This window comes from Oncorhynchus clarkii, chromosome 15 (genome assembly GCF_045791955.1).
Source record: "Oncorhynchus clarkii lewisi isolate Uvic-CL-2024 chromosome 15, UVic_Ocla_1.0, whole genome shotgun sequence".
Taxonomy (NCBI): Eukaryota; Metazoa; Chordata; class Actinopteri; order Salmoniformes; family Salmonidae; genus Oncorhynchus; species Oncorhynchus clarkii.
The window spans coordinates 27,874,451-27,894,161 of NC_092161.1; the positions used below are offsets into that span (position 1 = coordinate 27,874,451).

The 19,711-nt window shown below is 44.8% G+C and overlaps 1 protein-coding gene across 1 annotated transcript in view; it reads right to left on the reverse strand.

Annotated features, from left to right (window-relative positions):
• The window catches only part of LOC139367139 (transcriptional activator GLI3-like), a 136,322-nt gene that overhangs the window by 15,861 nt on the left and 100,750 nt on the right, over positions 1 to 19,711 (reverse strand). Inside the window, exons 6-10 of the mRNA XM_071105209.1 lie at positions 15,058 to 15,213; positions 11,621 to 11,822; positions 9,736 to 9,955; positions 8,487 to 8,600; positions 2,261 to 2,401 (exon numbers count right to left, since the gene is read on the reverse strand). Coding sequence (XP_070961310.1) covers positions 2,261 to 2,401; positions 8,487 to 8,600; positions 9,736 to 9,955; positions 11,621 to 11,822; positions 15,058 to 15,213 — 833 coding nt within the window. The remainder of the gene's footprint in view (positions 1 to 2,260; positions 2,402 to 8,486; positions 8,601 to 9,735; positions 9,956 to 11,620; positions 11,823 to 15,057; positions 15,214 to 19,711) is intronic.

Here is a 19,711-nt window from a genome sequence, read left to right on the forward strand (position 1 = left end):
ACTGTGGTCCAAATACTATACTTATCCTATTACTGAAGGGGGTGGGGGTGAGGAGGGGGAGGGTTGGAGATAAGAGGGTTTTCTCCCCCGCTTGCTGAATTTGAGGGGAGGGGTTCGCTAGGCAAATAGTTTCATTAGCATGTCCCGGCTAACCCTATCTGCATGGGCACATAAAATGAGAAAAAAATACAATGACGGAGAGAGAAAAGTGTGAAAAGAGTGAACTTGCAAGGGGAAAAGACAATGAGGATGTGTTGACTATTTCCTGACATGGAGCAGTATGTCTTCTCAGATGCACAGCAGTGAAACCTACGCGAGGTCAGGGTAGTTAGTGTGTGGAGAGTGAACATTGTTAGGGTAGTTAGTGTGTGGAGAGTGGACATTGTTAGGGTAGTTAGTGTGTGGAGAGTGGACATTGTCAGGGTAGTTAGTGTGTGGAGAGTGGACATTGTTAGGATAGTTAGTGTGTGGAGAGTGGACATTGTTAGGGTAGTTAGTGTGTGGAGAGTGGACATTGTTAGGGTAGTTAGTGTGTGGAGAGTGGACATTGTTAGGGTAGTTAGTGTGTGGAGAGTGGACATTGTCAGGGTAGTTAGTGTGTGGAGAGTGGACATTGTTAGGGTAGTTAGTGTGTGGAGAGTGGACATTGTTAGGGCAGTTAGTGTGTGGAGAGTGGACATTGTTAGGGTAGTTAGTGTGTGGAGAGTGGACATTGTTAGGGTAGTTAGTGTGTGGAGAGTGGACATTGTTAGGGTAGTTAGTGTGTGGAGAGTGGACATTGTTAGGGTAGTTAGTGTGTGGAGATTGGACATTGTTAGGGTAGTTAGTGTGTGGAGAGTGAACATTGTTAGGGTAGTTAGTGTGTGGAGAGTGGACATTGTTAGGGTAGTTAGTGTGTGGAGAGTGGACATTGTTAGGGTAGTTAGTGTGTGGAGAGTGGACACTGTCAGGGTAGTTAGTGTGTGGAAAGTGGACATTGTTAGGGTAGTTAGTGTGTGGAGAGTGGACATTGTTAGGGTAGTTAGTGTGTGGAGAGTGGACATTGTTAGGGTAAAACAGATGTTCACCCGGTGGAATTAAAAGGAGAGTGAACAAGCTCTTACCCAGTATGATGCACCGCCCTCACCCCGGCCCAAATCGCCCTGCCCCCCGGAAACAGGGGCAAGAACTTGTCAAGATCCTCAACCTTTGAGCAGAGCCCTTCAAACGCGGGAGGCAGCCCATTCCGCGCTGAGGATATCAATTATAGATAGGGGTTACCGCCGCGGCCGCGGATTGCAATGTCAGACGCCGGGATAGACAGCCGTGGAGAGCTGGGGAGCTATCTATCAGATGTGTGCTGATGGGGGTGGTTGGTGTGTGTGTGTGTGTGTGTGTGTGTGTGTGTGTGTGTGTGTGTGTGTGTGTGTGTGTGTGTGTGTGTGTGTGTGTGTGTGTGTGTGTGTGCTTGAAGATACATGTAGTTAAAAGGGACACCACGGTGGCTTCCTTCTCACCATCAGCCCCTCAGCTCCAGCTCTCATGTATCAAACACTGAGAGTGAAGTCAAATCTCCCCTCTCAGTGGGCCTAGTGGTAAGTAGCACACAGCTGGGTCACAGGGGAGACCAGACCAACACCAACGGCATCAGCAATATCATTAATAGTTGGGTTAAGAATAGGCCCTCAGGCTCTACAGGATGAGAGTCCTGGGCAGTGTGAGGAGCTGTATGACAGATGGGGGGAGTATATTACAGTCAATACGGTACAGACGTGTAGACAGTACAGAACAGTGGAGGCTCATGGCCTGGTTGTGCAGGATTTAGTCTAGTCAGTGCCGGCCAAATCAGTTAGTGTCGTAGCACAACAGAGACGTGCTCGGCAGCCTTTGAGCCCATTAACCATCGTCCCCGAAACCAATCTGGAATCCGGCAAGGGCATTACTCAACGCCTGTAGGCTGCAGAGCACTCTGCACTGAACACTGAACATGGTGACATACAGGGGGAGGCTGCTGGACCAGAGTGTGGAGAGGGTGTTATGACTGGGGACAGAAGTCCAGGCGGACCAGTTGACTTGGAGGAGGGGGCTCCTAAAATGCACTTCTAAACCGGGTGTCCTACTTACTGCTCTATTATTTGCACAGTATCTGCATTCTAAATGTGTCATAACGTTTTTAACTTGAAATTGACAGAGTTAGTATCGCAAAACCAGACGCCATAGTCTCCTATTGATTCTGCCTCCTGGAATTGAAGGCTTCAATACTGAATGACCAGGTACTCACATGTACTAGCTGCTCCTGGGTGTCAAACTCCCGGTGGCAGCTCTCCCAGTGGCAGTTGGTCTCGTACACCACCTCTGGCTCCTGCTTGCTGTCGTCCTTGTCCCCTTCCTCCTTCACAAGAGTCATCCCATCAGGATGGTCCTACAGTACAGAAACACAACAGAGTTACAAAAGAGGACCCAAAACGGACTGTTTTACAGTAGTGACCCAACACTGATCGTGTTACAATAACCAAACACTGATCGTGTTACAATAACCAAACACTGATCGTGTTACAATAACCAAACACTGATCGTGTTACAATAACCAAACACTGATCGTGCTACAATAACCAAACACTGATCGTGCTACAATAACCAAACACTGATCGTGTTACAATAACCAAACACTGATCGTGTTACAATAACCAAACACTGATCGTGTTACAATAACCAAACACTGATCGTGCTACAATAACCAAACACTGATCGTGCTACAATAACCAAACACTGATCGTGTTACAATAACCAAACACTGATCGTGTTACAATAACCAAACACTGATGGTGCTACAATAACCAAACACTGATCGTGCTACAATAACCAAACACTGATCGTGCTACAATAACCAAACACTGATCGTGCTACAATAACCAAACACTGATCGTGCTACAGCGAGGACAGATTTCCCCACTCGCGTCACTTCTTGTTGAACGTGGAACGAGGGAGAGCTCGGTTTGTTGTTTTGGAAAGTTTTAAAATTCCAAAGGCACTCGCACATCTGAGCTATCTTTTTTGCAGGTGCATGGTAACAGTTGAATAAAATGAGAGAAAAAAAAATGTGTTTTTAAAGTCTATTGAAAAAGTTTGGTTCCTAGCTAGCTACAGCGACACGGTTGGCATCAGTTGCTGGGACCGCCACTATCTGTCCAGTGATCCTGCTGACCAAGGCTGGGTCTAGCCTAGCTGCTAGCTAGCTGCCTATCAAGCTAGTGGGGTTTTCCTTGAGGTTTAGAACGCAGCCCGTGATGCGTTTAGCCATTGTGGCTGGGAACGCAGATTGTCCCGGCCTTCGAGATCCCTGATGGTTGTTGTTGTTTTCAATCTTCCCTGTGACCTGCCCTGTCTGGAACTGCTAGGAGTAACGGCGTAACCTACGTTGCTACTATGACAAAGACCAAAGCCGGACAGGAGTAACGTTGAGGACAGTGGTGTCTCTGTATCACAGGTGAAGGATCTTTTAAACTAACAAAAAGAGTTCTACAAACAGTTGTTACAACAACAAGAAAATAGCTGTTGTGTGTTGTGTCTAAATTCTGGTGGAGTCAACTAATAAAATAATGGATGACCTGACCAGAGAAATCCAGGACCTGAACAAAGTCCTCCCAGGCTCAGCTTGATGAGTTTAAACAGGAGAACGGCAAGGTGAAAGTAATCTGTAAGTCATTAAGAGAGGACATCAGTTCTGTATGGGAATCCATGTTCACAATGACGGAGAAATCACATTATCTCAAGGGACAATCAAGGCGGAACAACATTGTTGTGGATGGAAATGCACAATCTCCACATGAGACCACAGGATGATTGAGGTGGAACGCACCCACAGGACTGGAAAACGGCCCAGATAACCACCGACCCAGATAACAGGCCCATTCCGATAGTGGTCAAGTTCCTGAGGTTCAAGGACAAGGTAACTGTTCTGGAAAGAGCCAAGAACTTGAGAGGAATGTACATCTTCCTCAACAAGGACAATCCTGAAGCTGTGCGCCAGAAGAGGAAATAACTTATCCCAGCCATGAAAGCTGCCAGAGACAGGCTCATTGTCCACCCTCCCTCCCAAAAGCCTGGAAGGGATGAGAGTGCCAAGCCTATGGGTTTGTAGCTTCAGCCCCACAGCGCGCGTGTGCGCACACACACACACACACACACACACACACACACACACACACACACACACACACACACACACACACACATACTGATTAATGGACTACTGAATGTACGTACGTTTCTCTTGCTTGGTTTGCGCTTTTCCATATTATGTCTATCTCTGATAAGATACCCAGTAAAGGGCTGAAAATAGCCCATATTATATGAAGCGCAATAAGGTTTGTGAAATCAATAACTTGGTAACATCAGATAACATTCATATATTAGCCATTTCTGATACTCAGATCATTTCTTTGAAGATACAGCAGTAGCAATACAAGGATATAACATCTATAGAAGAGACAGGAATGCTTATGGTGGAGGTGCTGCTGTATATATTCAGAGCCACATCCCTGTAATGCTTAGAGAAGATCTTATGTCAAGTGTTATTGAAGTGTTGTGATTGCAGGTTCACCTTGCACATCTAAAGCTTTTTATTTTTTGGTGTTGCTATAGGCCACCAAAAATGCCAACAGTCAGTGTCTAAATAATATGTGTAAATTGCTTGATAGTGTATGTGATGTAAACAGAGAGATCTAATTTCTTGAGGACCTGAATATTGACTGGTTTCATCAAGCTATCCACTTAAGAGGAAGCTTCTCACTGTAACCAGTGCCTATAATCTGGTTCAGATTATTAATCAACCTACCAGTGTGTCTATAAACACAGGAACAAAATCATCCACATGTATTGATCACATTTTTACTAATACTGTAGAACTTTGATCTAAACCTGTATCCGTACCCATTGGATGCAGTTATCACTATATAGTGGCTTTGTCCAGGAAAGCCAAAGTTCCAAAAACAGGGCCTAAAATAGTGTATAAGAGATTATGCTAAATATTTTGCTGTGACTCTTATTTGGATGATGCCACAAATATTTGTTGATCGGTTGTGATTAACAAAGAGCATCCAGACGCTGTACTTGAGGAATTTATTACATTACTTCTTCCAATTATTGATAAACATGCAGCTGTTAAGAAACGGCCTGTTAGAACTGTTAAGGCTCCATGGATTGATGAGGAAATTAAAAACTGTATGGTTGAAAGAGATGGGGCAAAAGGAGTGGCTAATAAATCTGTCTGGACATCTGACTGGCTGACGTACTGCAAATTGAGAAATTATGTGACTAAACTCAACAAAAAGAAGGAGAAACTGTATTATGAAGTCAAGATCAATGATATAAAGAATGATAGAGAAAAACTTTGGAGTACTATAAATGAAATTATGGGCAGAAAGGCTCATTCAAATCCATCTTTCATCGAATCATTCATCACAAAACCATTTGATGTCAATTATTTTAATGATTACTTCAATGGCAAAGTGGGTAAGCTTAGACAGGAAATGACAACAACGAACAGTGAGCCATCATACCTCATGCATAAAAAACAAATAATGAAAGAATAGCATTGTAAGTTTGAATTTTGTAAAGTACGTTTGGGAGAGGTGGGGAAATGATTGATATCAATCAATAATGACAAACCTGGCATTGACAACTTAGATGGAAAGCTACTAAGGATGACTCTATAGCCACTCCTATCTGTTATATATTTAAGCCTAGAGGAAAGTATTTGTCCTCAGACTTGGAGGAAAGCCAAAGTCATTCCAATACCCAAGAGTGGTAAAGTGTCCTTAACTGGTTCTAATTTTCTAGCTCTTAGAAAATTGTTGGGAAAATGGTGTTTGACCAAATACAATGTTATTTCTCTTTAAACAAATTAACAACTGACTTTCAGACTTATTTTTAGAGAAGGGAATTAAACATGTAAGAAATTGATAATAAGAAGATTGTTGGAGCTGCACTGTTAGATTTTAGTGCAGCCTTTGATATTATTGACCATAACCTGTTATTAAGAAAAAGTATGTGTTATGGCTTTTCAACTTCTGCCATATTGAGGATTCAGAGCTATCTATCCAATAGAACTCAGAGAGTTTTCTTTAATAGAAGCCACTCTAATGTCAAATATGTCAAGTGTGGTGTACTGCAGGGCAGCTCTCTAGGCCCTCTACTCTTTTCTATTTTTACCTATGACTTGCCATCTGCATTAAACACAGCATGTGTGTCCATGTATGATGATGAGTCAACCATATATGCATCAGCAACCACAGCTGATGAAGTCACTGAACGAAAAATAGTTGCAGTCAGCTTTGGAATAGACAGTCAGTAATAAACTGGTCCTGAACATCTCTAAAACTAAGAGCATGTATTTGGTACAAATCATTCCCTAAATTCTAGACCTCAGCTGAATCTGGTAATGAATGGTGTGGATTAAATGGTTGTGAAGATGGGCAGAAGTCCATCCGTAATAAAGAGATGCTCTGCTTTTTTGACACCACAGTCCACAAAGCAAGTCCTGCAGGCTCTAGTTTTATCTTATCTTGATTATTGTCCAATCAAATGGTCAAGTGCTGCAAAGAACGACCTAGTTAAGATGCAGCTGGCTCAGGACAGAGCGGCACATCTTGCTCTTCATTGTAATCAGAGGGCTAATATTAATACTATGCATGCCAGTCTATCTTGTCTGAGAGTTGAGGAAAGACTGACTGAATCACTTCTTTGTATGTGTTGGAAATTCCAAATTGTTTTGCATAGTAAACGTACACACAGCACTGACACCTACATTTACCCCACCAGACTTGCCACCAGGGGTCTTTTTTCAGTCCCCAGGTCCAGAACAAATTCAAGGAAAGGTACAGTATTATACACAGCCATGGGTGGATGGAACTCCCTTCCATCTTATGTAGCACAAGTGAACAGCAAACCTGGTTTCAAAAAACAAATAAAGTGTATGACCTACTTGTTGTGTGTATATACCGACATGTATGTGTAACTGATAGATGGACACACACTACATGTTCACGTTTTTTAAATGTATGTAAATTGTAAAATCTTTTGTCTGTAATGTCTTTTTCGTTATGTGTCGGACCCCAGTAAGACGAGCTGTCGCCTTCGGCGTCGGCTAATGGGGATGCTAATAAATCTAAATCAAAAGACACTTCACTGACAGGCAACGTATTCATTTTTTAACCTGCCACCTCTATTTTGTCAGGTGAGAACAACCGGAGAGTTGTTACAAAATGTACCTGGTTGTCCAAGAGGTTAACCATTGAGACACTAAGAAGAGTTAGAGCGCAGAGAATAACCGAAATTGAAATATTGTATACAGTAAGTAAGACCATGTCAGCTCGGAACCTATTGGGCTGAAAAAATATATATGTTTACGTAAAAGGCTGTGGTTACACATGCTTTTCACAGACCTCCTTACAACACTCTTGAGTCAAGTCCACAGTCACAACCAAAACATTCTCTCCCCCTACTCTACCCTCCCCTAACCAACCAGGCTGATTCTGTTACGCGTTTCCACAGGTGTAATCGTGTGAATCTGGCCTTGTTCAGCACACAGGGAGTAAAACGTGAGTCTGGGAGCGGAGATGTAGTACTGAAAGCTCCGCTCTGTGTTGGGAGTTGAGCTATGACAGGTCTGAGCCGAGTATTTCAGGAATCTAACCCTAACTTCCTGCTCAAGGTTGCTCCATTACTCAAGACATATTTCACTGTCACCGTTAACATTACATGACTGGGCAGCCTGGAGAGTACTGGAGACTGTAACACGGGAGCCTAGGGTGTACAAGGTTTTTCTCTGGCAAAGTTATGGTTCGTAAAAATCACCTCGGCCTACTGCTAGTACCGACCTGCAACGGCAGGGGAAGGCAGAGAGAGATGGAGAGAAACAGAGAGTGTGTGAGATAACAGAGAAAAGAGTTTCATTCACCGAATGTGGATCTCTGAGTCTACAGGCTTGCTTCTATTGTACGCGCACAGTCACTTTAGAGGCCTCATTGCAGACACAAGCGCACAGAAAGCCCTTTAGAAAACATGCAGTCTAATTTCTCTTTCATTTTTCCCCCATTCACTTAAGCATCTGATTAAAAGGAAAACAATTTCCTTCTGGTGTCGCCAAGATCAATGTGGCTTATCGCTTCTGAGGCGGTAGCCCGAACAAGCAGCCGAATGAAACAGGCAAATAAATAAATCGTTTTACAGTACGTCACATAATTGGCCCCAAAGCTCTCCGTCTGAGTGAATGACTGAGTGTGTGTATGTGTGCACGCCCGTTTCTGCGTTGTGTGAACAGAATTGAACAGTACAAGCGCCACATCCTATTCTACGGCTGCCGACGCAGTAAACCATCAATTCTGTTCATTATCCTCATCTCGTCTTGTAGCATATAATACCATAAGCATACCCCTTTTTCTAATACTGCATAAGAGTACCTGTTCATTGGACTGCGTGATAAATGGTGGAGCAGTTAGATTCACCTGGCAACATACGGCCCCTGGGCTGAGTAGCTCCTCGTCCGGTTTGATCTTGGAGCGTTTGTGGTGCATGGGGTCCCCAGTGCTGCTCACCGCTGACTCGCTAGTGGGTTTGGTCTGTAGGAACAACCACAATAACTTCACTTCAACATCCTTTATGATCGAATGGCCATAAATGATGAGCATAAATGAACATTTACATGCAATTGTGTGATTGCATGCTGTTTGATACTGTTCCAAGGGATCTAGTTTATCCCACTAAAAGGGAGCATAACGCAGCCTGTTGACTATTCAATTCGAGGCAATTTAATAAGCCAAAGTTTTTATACAGGGGTCGTCTATCCGGCTTCACCTTTGGATGACCTGACTGGCCCTGAGAGCCAAAGGGGAGTTCCCTGTTACAAGGCAGGCGAGACGGAAATCAATTTTAAAAAAGGAAAAAGGAAAGCTGAACTGGCCTGGAAAGATTCCTTGGCTCGTGTCTGTGTAATTAGACTTCTTAGTTAGAATGTTTACTCCGGGAATATGGAATGCCATTTCCATTGAACAGTGAGACATCTTGACACTAGAGTCACTGAGATCCTGCTAATAGATACAGTGTAATTGCATTTGGAGAAATATAACAAATTAAATTGGTAGTATATGAAATGCAAGGTAGTATATGATTCTGGTTGTTTCCCCAGGGTTGGACAGAATGGTGGAATGGTTTCAGAAGATTATTTATATAGTTCTCCAACACAACTAGGAACCTCAGAGGGTGAAGAACGTACCAGATGCCATTTTGAAAAAAATAAAATAAAATTGGAAGGTATAAATAAAGAGGAATAATTGAATATTTGCTTGAAATGCAAGCCCCCACGTACATTAGGAATGGAGAGAGGTAAAGGGAAACACCGTGGGATCCATCCATCCATGTCAATATTCCAGTTCTAATCCTTGTATTCCTCCTGTGTGATTAATGGTGTCAGTGATGGGATCCTATGCTAACAAGGCCCTTGTTGTTTCTCACGTGAAACAGAACGTTCCGGAACAACGTTCCCAGTCCAAAACAACACATCCAGGGGACCCCCACTCCCATGAGGCCAAAGCGCGGAGTGGCCTGCTTCTACTTCTTCCTGTCTGTGCCTTGTACCTGTTCAGGCTACCCGGAACACTGCTAGCGCGTGGCTAGCACATGGCAGCGCTATCTATCTATTACCTGTGATGATGAATCGCAGAGGCTTCTGCCGCAGTGGAGGGAGAAGTCTCTCACCTGAGAGGAGTCATTGGAGATGACGGAGCGCTCGCTGGGGGTCAGGCCAGGGGGAGGGATGCCCGGGACTGGACGCTGGGTGGTGAAGGCCGGGGAGGGGTGGATGAGGGGCGGACTGTGGCCGAATGCAGAACCCACAATCCCTGGTTGCCGACCAAGCAGCTGCTGGTGCATCTGAAGTGCCACTGGGGTGGGAGGGTAAGCGAAACTCAAAGCCGGACTGGAGGGAAACAATATCATGATTAGTATTTAGTTGACGAGAAACATACAACAACATACAACAAGACTTTGTGCAGGTGCTGGATTTTTTTTTAAACAACCTTTCCCATTATCAATATTTACTCTACCTCTATGAAAATACATTCGGATGTATTTGAAATGGCAATTGCAATGGCACCGAGGAAAAATGAGGGGGAAACTAAAGGGAGAGAGTGAATAAATAGATTTTTTTGGCTAGCTCCTCATCCCTGAGGACAATCTGACAGGAGTTGTTGTAACACTGGAACCACAGGGCCCAAGACAGATCCCTGGCAATGAATGTTCAGCTTGTTAGCACCGTGAATTACTGTTGTGGTCCCCTGCCAGGCCGTCATCATAAATAAGAATTTGTTCTTAATTGACCTGCCTGGTAAAATAAAACAAATAATGTAAAATAAATATTTTTTCAAATCCCCAAATTCTAAGGTTTTCTGGAAATCCCCATTTGCGGATTCCCGGAATCAGAAGGATAAAAATGTAGGGAACCTTAGAAATGTGCAACCTTAGTTAAACTACATCATCTCTCCACTGTGTACAAACTCAACAGTATAATCAGGCCTAGTCTATAACTACAGTCCCTTCACATTGCACAGTCTGCATGCTAGCTTTCCCCTACTCTAAAAGACCTAGATCATGGGTACCCTTCCTTCCCCATAGGTCTACATTAAAGTTAGGGTGTTTACATACACCATAGATTAAAACAGAATCCAAACCGCACACCGTACTATAAAAGCTCTCTCTATAAACAGAGGTAGCGCCAGGTAAACACAAGTCTCTATGGTTCAATAGCAGTCACGCGTGATGGGCCTCCATTCATTCTGCCTGCCTGACGCCTGTTCTCAGCCTCTCAGCCCGGACCCATATGTCTGCTGAGCTTATTACAGGCACCGAGTGGAAATCAATGGGCCGAGACGCATTTGGGGGCCCATCCACTTGTCATATCACTCATCAGTCTGGGGGCCCTATCATTGGCCCTGTCACATGGGCCACAGTGGCTTGTGATTGATCAGGTTCTCCTTTCAGATCGCTGATCAATGGCTCCGGGTATGGATCTCCCTCTCTCTTTTTCTCTCTTTTTCTCTCTCTGTCATTTCGGTGATTGTGTGTATCAGGGGGGTGGTGTTTGGGAGGGTGTGTGGATGACTGACACATGCCTCCAGGGAGACTGGGTAAATAGGTGAACAAGGCCCACCAGGAGATGGGGCGGCAGAGGAGACACACGCAGACACAGTAGCCTGGTCACAAATCTGTCCGTGCTGTATAGCCAACTTTATTGACTCTAAGCCAGCCCTCCTCCTATGTTGTTTGCCTTTCCTTGGGAAACCTCACTGGTCCACCACATCCTAATACATCCCCCCGCCTCCACTATAACAACATCTCACACAAACATAGGCTCTGCCCCAGGCCCTCCATCCCCGTACCCACAGTCCTCCAGAGTGACCGAAAGATATGTTTGTGTACGATGTTGGCCCTTTTTTTTCATCCCGTACCCGACTTTCCCAAAATCCCCAGGTTTTTCAGAATTCGCTAAAATAAGCAGGAAATCCGGGAATCCTCCAACCAGAATATCTGGAAAACTGAGAATTTGGGGGAAAGTTACTGGAATTTTGCAGCCCTTATCCCGTACCTGATGGCCCCGGCAGAGAGGTGTCCGTAAGAGCCATTGGTGGAGGAGCTGGAGCGGGAGTTGTTGAGGATGGTGACCAGGGAGTTTGGCGAGCTGCGGATCATGGTCTGCAGGTCGAAGCTGTGTTCCGACAGGGGAGAGATGGGCAGGGCCCGCTTCCGACTGGGCCTCGCTGTCAGCCTGGGGCTGGGGAACCGAGAGCCTGCAGGAGAGGACAGCAGTAGAGTAGAGACATTAGACCCAAAGAAGCTGCAGTCCACAGAACCTCTTTGGCTAGAAACTTACTAGATGATAGAGAGATATTAATTCATCTGTTGTGTTTTATCATATACGGGTTTTGTATGTTTATTCGTTGGCTTTGTCTTATTGGTTTGTCTTGTCTTTTTGAGTGCTTTTATAGCATTGTAGCCTACTTTGGCTTTAACCACAGACAAACATAGAGGGGCCATAGACTGCGCTTCACTGACTGAGACATACCTAATTCAATCCAATCAACAAACAAAAGGTTATCTCACAAAAGGCTATTTTGAATGAAAGTGTGCAACTGACAATGGATGAACTTCATATGAGACAACACAGGGATGCCTTTTATGTCAAAGCTCTTTACTGACTGGGTTATGTCAATCAAGTACTCAAATGCAGTCAATGTTGAATGGAATTACTATGAGTGGCTTTGAAAAGGTACCAAGCAGCCAACAACACTGCCTTTCTCCATTGCTTTCTCTCTCTCTCTCTCTCTCTCTCTCTCTCTCCACACACAATGAGCCGCATGTACAGATTAAGAAATTACTTTTGTTGTATTTTCACTCGGAGATGTCACAAACAAGACAGGGAAAACCAGAGGGAGAAGTAAAGAAGCGGAGGGAGGAGAAACCAGAGGGAGAAGTAAAGAAGAGGAGGGAGGAGAAACCAGAGGGAGAAGACACTGCGGGGATGTTGTGCTTTGTGCGTGAACTGACACAATTACTTTCTGACTCAGACTCGGTAGGGAAAAACATTTCAGCTGTTTTCCCTTTTCTATTTTGTCGTGGGCAAACAAAACCAGCTTACCCTGTACTCACTCCCTTCCTCCCTCTCTCGCTCCTTCCATCCTTCCCTCCCTCAAATTCAAACGCTCGCTCTCGCCTGACACATCCAGCGATTACAGAGGCATCCATTCACATGGAAATCAGTTGTACATATGCGTGTGTGTGTGTCTGCGCGTCTGTGTCTGACTGTGTGTGTGTGTGTGTGTGTGTGTGTGAAGTTTCTGGCATACGTAGGCCTGCATTTAGAGCATGGAGCCCCAGGAAGAGAGGAGAGAGGAACCTCTCTACATTGTCTCTGCTCTGGCCTCTATATATAAACCTGCCTCTGTCTCTTTGACGTCTCAGAGATGGAGGTTGGGGGCACACACTCACATATACAAACACACAATCTCCCCCCCACCCCCCACCCCCCCGCACATACATACACACAATCTCTGACAACAATACATCTCAGAAAATGTGTTCGTCACTTGAGGAATTTGTTCCTCGGAAATCCAGCTGTATTCACGCAAACACTGACTCTCGTGAACCTGCGATAGCCACACTCCTCAGTCAAACTCCTACCCCCTGGTCGACCTGTGGCACGCTCTCACAAACCATATCCCCCATGCATCTCTCTGTAACAAACCTCCTAAAAAACTACGCCCCTCGTCCACGGGTGAGGGACTGCCTCCACCTGTGGTGAGTTAGGATGGGGAGGGGGGGAATGAACCGCGGAGGGGGTAGATGAGGGGGGCTGTCCCATCACAGCATGGGCCTCCTGGGAGTTGTGTTTATTAATGCTGCAGCCACATGATAAATGGCCCAACCAGGAGGAGAGGAGAGGGAGAGGTAGAAGAGAGGGAGAGGGGAGCGTCGTGGCCCGTAGCAGGGTAGCCGGAGTGTCCCTCTAATTTCCCCGTGATTTATGGATGGGTCGACTGGTTAGGCACAGCGTCATTAATTCACACGGACGGGACAAGGAGGGGCCAGACAGGCTAGACTGACTGACGGCAGTAAAAATAAACCATGAGCTTGGAGCCCAAAACCCACAAAATAGGGCCACCTAAGAGGCCTCTGGCCCTCTCACAACACCTCTCCTTCCCCCATCTCCTCTCCTCCTCCTCTAAACAATACGCTGGATATAACCTACATGATAAATCATGGGCATAAATTAGCAGCAATATGAAAACTAACACAGCTATCCTGTCCAACCACTACCTCAACTGAATTGAATTAAATAAAGCACTGTCGTTCTTAGGGTTCAAGGGGCGGTTGGAAGGACAGGATGGGACCTTTTTATCAGTAAGCTTACAATTACCTCAGGTAAAAAACACAACAAACTATTGCAATAGAAAAATTGCCAATTTTTTAATTATACAGCTCAAATACAGATGTTAGCATAGCACTAACTATTAGAGCTAGCTAATAGCACTAGCTAATTAGAGCGTAAAAACATGTGACAATGGTCCATTGAAGCCCCAAACAGCCAGGACAGCACCATTGTTTCATTAAGCAGGCTCTCTCCTAAGCTAATTACATTGATGTGAAGTAGACCGACTGAAACTATGATAGCTTCGACGCAACTAGGCCCCATTATTAGCCAAAACCTCTTGATATGATAACGCCACACTCTATATGCCTTTTTTCTCCTCTAAAATCAATATATCACAAAGGAAGAGCTTTAAAGTGTTAATTTTCCTGGCGTGTGTGTGGAACACACATTGTTGAAACACAACGAGTTATTACTGGCAATGATCACAGGCGATTGTGAAGTAGTGAAGAGCTAGCATAGCCACGGCATCATCTCCCATTTGAAACTGTGGCCCTAATTGTTTTGTTTCACTCTATTAATCTTAAACGTTGACACAGAAGAAAGGATTTCTCCCTGTGATGATGAATGGTGAGACATTCCAATTCTCAGTTAATAGCAATTAATTTTCTGATAGCCGTGCAAGTTTGGCTAGTTTTAATTAGTTTGTTCGGAGGAATAGGGGGGTGAATTCACCCCGGATTTCCATGAAAGCGACGGCTGGCTGACTAAATACCTTCTCATCAAAGGGAGAGGGGTGAGGCTGTCCGACCTTCCCTAAGATTCAGTGTGCCTTTAATTTCCTATTTACACTTTAAAATAACTCATTAGCATAAGTCCTCTGCACAGGCAGGCCTGAGCCCAGCACATTAAGACAACGGCTCATTTAAATCATGTCAGTTTAAAATCGCTTACTTCTCCTTCCTCGTTTGGTAGGATTGTTGTTTTGCTCCATTTAAAACAGATTGATGTAGATAGGTGTATTATTCTCCCTGCACAATCTGCAATATTCAGACACACACAGACAGACAGGCAGACAGAGGACCCCACCACACACACACAAACAGCCATTGAATTTGAAAGTTTGGGTCAGTATGTTGAGCTCAGGGCAGACTTACTCTCCACGGCCTGCAGATATTCCATGTGCAGGGCACTGCTGGTGGCTCCGGCCGTGGAGGCCACGGAGGGGAGGAGGTCCGTGTAGGGGCTACGGTGGCCCGCCAGGAGAGCCATCTGGTGGTAGTACTCTGCAGTGGTCAGGCCTGTGTGAGGGACTAAGGAAGGGGGGAGGAGGTGAAGGGAAGGCAGATAGGACAGGAAGATAAAGAGGGAGAGAGAGAGGGGTGGGGGGGGCATGCGCGTTAGGTGAGATAATGACACCATAAGAGAGGCCTACAACACCTACCACAAAACACCTGCAAACACATGATAACTTACAGTAGATGAACACTCAGCACATCTGTAATGTAATGTAACGTAATGAGCACATTAGCAACACCATCGGAGCATGATCTGCATTCCAAAGTACACTATATAGGGAATGGGGTGTCATTTGGGACGCAGACATGCTTTGAGGTAGTGTACTAGGTCCCAGATGGGATTTCAAGCTGCTTACTCAGAGTTTACAGTACTGTACGTCTTGGTTTTAAACAGAATTGTTCATTCATGCAGGTATGCATATCATATCTCATCCGATGTTGTTTTGCCAATGGGTAAGTCTAGGGGTGTGTGTGTGTGTGTGTGTGTTATGGAGTGTAGCAGGGCTGCAGGATGCAGATACTCAACCTGCTCTTTCACTCTGTTCCTTAAAACTCCATGAGAAACAAAAGGCCCAGATCTGCCCAGATCTGCATGCATAAAGAAACAACAACATGTTCTGAATCTGCCCAGATCTGCATGCATAAAGAAACAGCAACACGTTCTGAATCTGCCCAGATCTGTACGCATAAAGAAACAACAACACGTTCTGAATCTGCCCAGATCTGCAAGCATAAAGAAACAACAACACGTTCTGAATCTGCCCAGATCTGCATGCATAAAGAAACAACAACACGTTCTGAATCTGCCCAGATCTGCAAGCATAAAGAAACAACAACACGTTCTGAATCTGCCCAGATCTGCATGCATAAAGAAACAACAACACGTTCTGAATCTGCCCAGATCTGCATGCATAAAGAAACAACAACACGTTCTGAATCTGCCCAGATCTGCATGCATAAAGAAACAACAACACGTTCTGAATCTGCCCAGATCTGCATGCATAAAGAAACAGCAACACGTTCTGAATCTGCCCAGATCTGCATGCATAAAGAAACAACAACACGTTCTGAATCTGCCCAGATCTGCATGCATAAAGAAACAGCAACACGTTCTGAATCTGCCCAGATCTGTACGCATAAAGAAACAACAACACGTTCTGAATCTGCCCAGATCTGTACGCATAAAGAAACAACAACACGTTCTGAATCTGCCCAGATCTGCATGCATAAAGAAACAACAACACGTTCTGAATCTGCCCAGATCTGCACGCATAAAGAAACAACAACACGTTCCGAATCTGCCCAGATCTGCATGCATAAAGAAACAACAACACGTTCTGAATCTGCCCAGATCTGCAAGCATAAAGAAACAACAACACGTTCTGAATCTGCCCAGATCTGCATGCATAAAGAAACAACAACACGTTCTGAATCTGCCCAGATCTGCACGCATAAAGAAACAACAACACGTTCTGAATCTGCCCAGATCTGCATGCATAAAGAAACAGCAACACGTTCTGAATCTGCCCAGATCTGCATGCATAAAGAAACAACAACACGTTCTGAATCTGCCCAGATCTGCACGCATAAAGAAACAACAACACGTTCTGAATCTGCCCAGATCTGCATGCATAAAGAAACAACAACACGTTCTGAATCTGCCCAGATCTGCATGCATAAAGAAACAGCAACACGTTCTGAATCTGCCCAGATCTGCATGCATAAAGAAACAACAACACGTTCTGAATCTGCCCAGATCTGCAAGCATAAAGAAACAACAACACGTTCTGAATCTGCCCAGATCTGCATGCATAAAGAAACAACAACACGTTCTGAATCTGCCCAGATCTGCATGCATAAAGAAACAACAACACGTTCCGAATCTGCCCAGATCTGCATGCATAAAGAAACAACAACACGTTCTGAATCTGCCCAGATCTGCATGCATAAAGAAACAGCAACACGTTCTGAATCTGCCCAGATCTGCATGCATAAAGAAACAACAACACGTTCTGAATCTGCCTAGATCTGCATGCATAAAGAAACAGCAACACGTTCTGAATCTGCCCAGATCTGTACGCATAAAGAAACAACAACACGTTCTGAATCTGCCCAGATCTGTACGCATAAAGAAACAACAACACGTTCTGAATCTGCCCAGATCTGCATGCATAAAGAAACAACAACACGTTCTGAATCTGCCCAGATCTGCACGCATAAAGAAACAACAACACGTTCCGAATCTGCCCAGATCTGCATGCATAAAGAAACAGCAACACGTTCTGAATCTGCCCAGATCTGCATGCATAAAGAAACAACAACACGTTCTGAATCTGCCCAGATCTGCACGCATAAAGAAACAACAACACGTTCTGAATCTGCCCAGATCTGCATGCATAAAGAAACAACAACACGTTCTGAATCTGCCCAGATCTGCATGCATAAAGAAACAGCAACACGTTCTGAATCTGCCCAGATCTGCATGCATAAAGAAACAGCAACACGTTCCGAATCTGCCCCCTCTCCATCTCCATCACTCTCTCTCTCTCCTCCACTCCCCCACTCTCTCTCTCTCTCCCCCTCTGAATCTGCCTCTCTTTCCAACCTCTTCCCTTAGTTATAGAGAGCTATAAGTCCTTGAACCGTATCCTAAAAATAAACATCTGGAATCGTTCTTCCATATGCAAATATCTCAACCAAGAAAAGGCTAGAAAGAGGGGGAGAGAAGAGAGAGAACAAAAGACTGACACTGTGGTTTTGGATGCAAATATGAAATCAGTTTAGCCCACAAAGTGTTACGGCTAATTCCTCTATTTTTCTTCCCATTTTAAAGAAAGAAGAGAAGAAATAAATAAAGAAATTAAACGCGGGATGAAAAGATCTCCTCTCAAGGCCGGCCTGTATGCCTGGCAATATGCATTTCTGATTGGTTCACTGGATGGAAGAAGAAATTCCCAAATTAATTCGGTTTGGGTATTATGTCTTAAGTGGAGGGGGGAGTTTCTTAATTGTCTTCGTTGTTCCGCTTTAGCTTTGCTTCTGCATTCAACTGTAATGTGCCTCATTCTCTATTCGTACGCAGAAAGGGCTTTGCAGAATTTCCTGGCATGGGTAGTGCCATCCTGGGGGGAAGTGGCAGTGGGGAGGATGGGGGACTTGTGTGGCATTTGACGTGGAGGAGAAGCAGCTCAGTGTGCCTCGGGAGTTGGTGGTAGGTGGTGTCACAGGGCCCTCCTTAAGAGCAACAATGGGATGAGAGGGGTAAGTACAGTCTCTATCACCACCAGTGTGAGAAGAAGAGGAGTGAGAGGGTTAGAGAGAGTGATGGTGGGAGGTAGATGGAAAAAAAGAGCAAGAGATAGGTGGTACTAAATCCCACCCACTTCAAATCTTCCACCAATTCAGCTAATTAATTCATAATTATTCAAATGTACTTCCAGTAAAAAAAAGAAATCTGTGCAGACTGAAATAGGAGAAAACCTACATGCGCGACAATACACTAACAACATAAAAGGCTGATAGGTTAATTAACTGTTTGATTGATTAAAATAGTTGCCTCATTTCCCTTTTTTTTTTTTTTTTTTTACAGTTGATGTAGCACAAAGAGCATTTCGATGTGACGCAACGCTAGCAGAGAGTTCCCTTTGCAATAGAGAAACTAGGAATAAAAAACCTCTTCCAAAGTGTTAAAGCACAGAGTGCCACGCATGTTGAGAGGAGGAGCGATTGAGAGTGGTAGATCAGGATGAGAAGAGGCTCTCAGCTCCTGCATAGAGGAAGTGCCCCCATTCTATCCAACTCTTCACAAAGGCACTTGAGGACAAGGTAGGAGACCAGTAAAAGCCCTAATAGGACCTGTAGTTCAGAGGTGAACTGAGGGACTTAGTTGGAGACCCTGACATGTCTCAAATGGCAGCCTATTCCATACGTTTGGCCACAGCCTTATTGGTCAAAAGTAGTGCACTTCACAGGGAATAGGGTGCCATTTGTGGCACATGACATAGCTGACTGCACCCGTGACAGTAACCAAGCCACGTGAGCTGAACACCACAAAATGGTTTTGTGTTGTGTAGTGACAATGTCATAACAACGTGGTCGTATCATTCCGTTCAACTACCTCAAATACAATCACCTCAACTTTTCCTTGAGCTGAAAGGAACACAGCCAGCCACAGCTGTGATTACCAATGGCCCATGGGAGAGGTAGGGGAGGCTGGCCTTGTTCAGTAAGTGAGCTCCAGGCTTCAATTAAAGGTCCAGGCCAGGAGGATGGAGCGGAGCAGCACTGCTGAGGCTGTTTAAAAGCACATGCACTACAGACTGTAATTGATTTCCCAGTCTGTATCTATGACCGGAACCAAAACGGTCCTTGCAGGGCACCATGCCAGCATTCCAAATGGCACCCTATTCCCTATGCAGGGCACTACTTTTGACCGGAGCCCTAGTGCCATTTCGGACGTAGCTCCCCTGTTAACCCTACCCTCCCTGGTCCTTGAACCCGAGCCTCCCTGTTC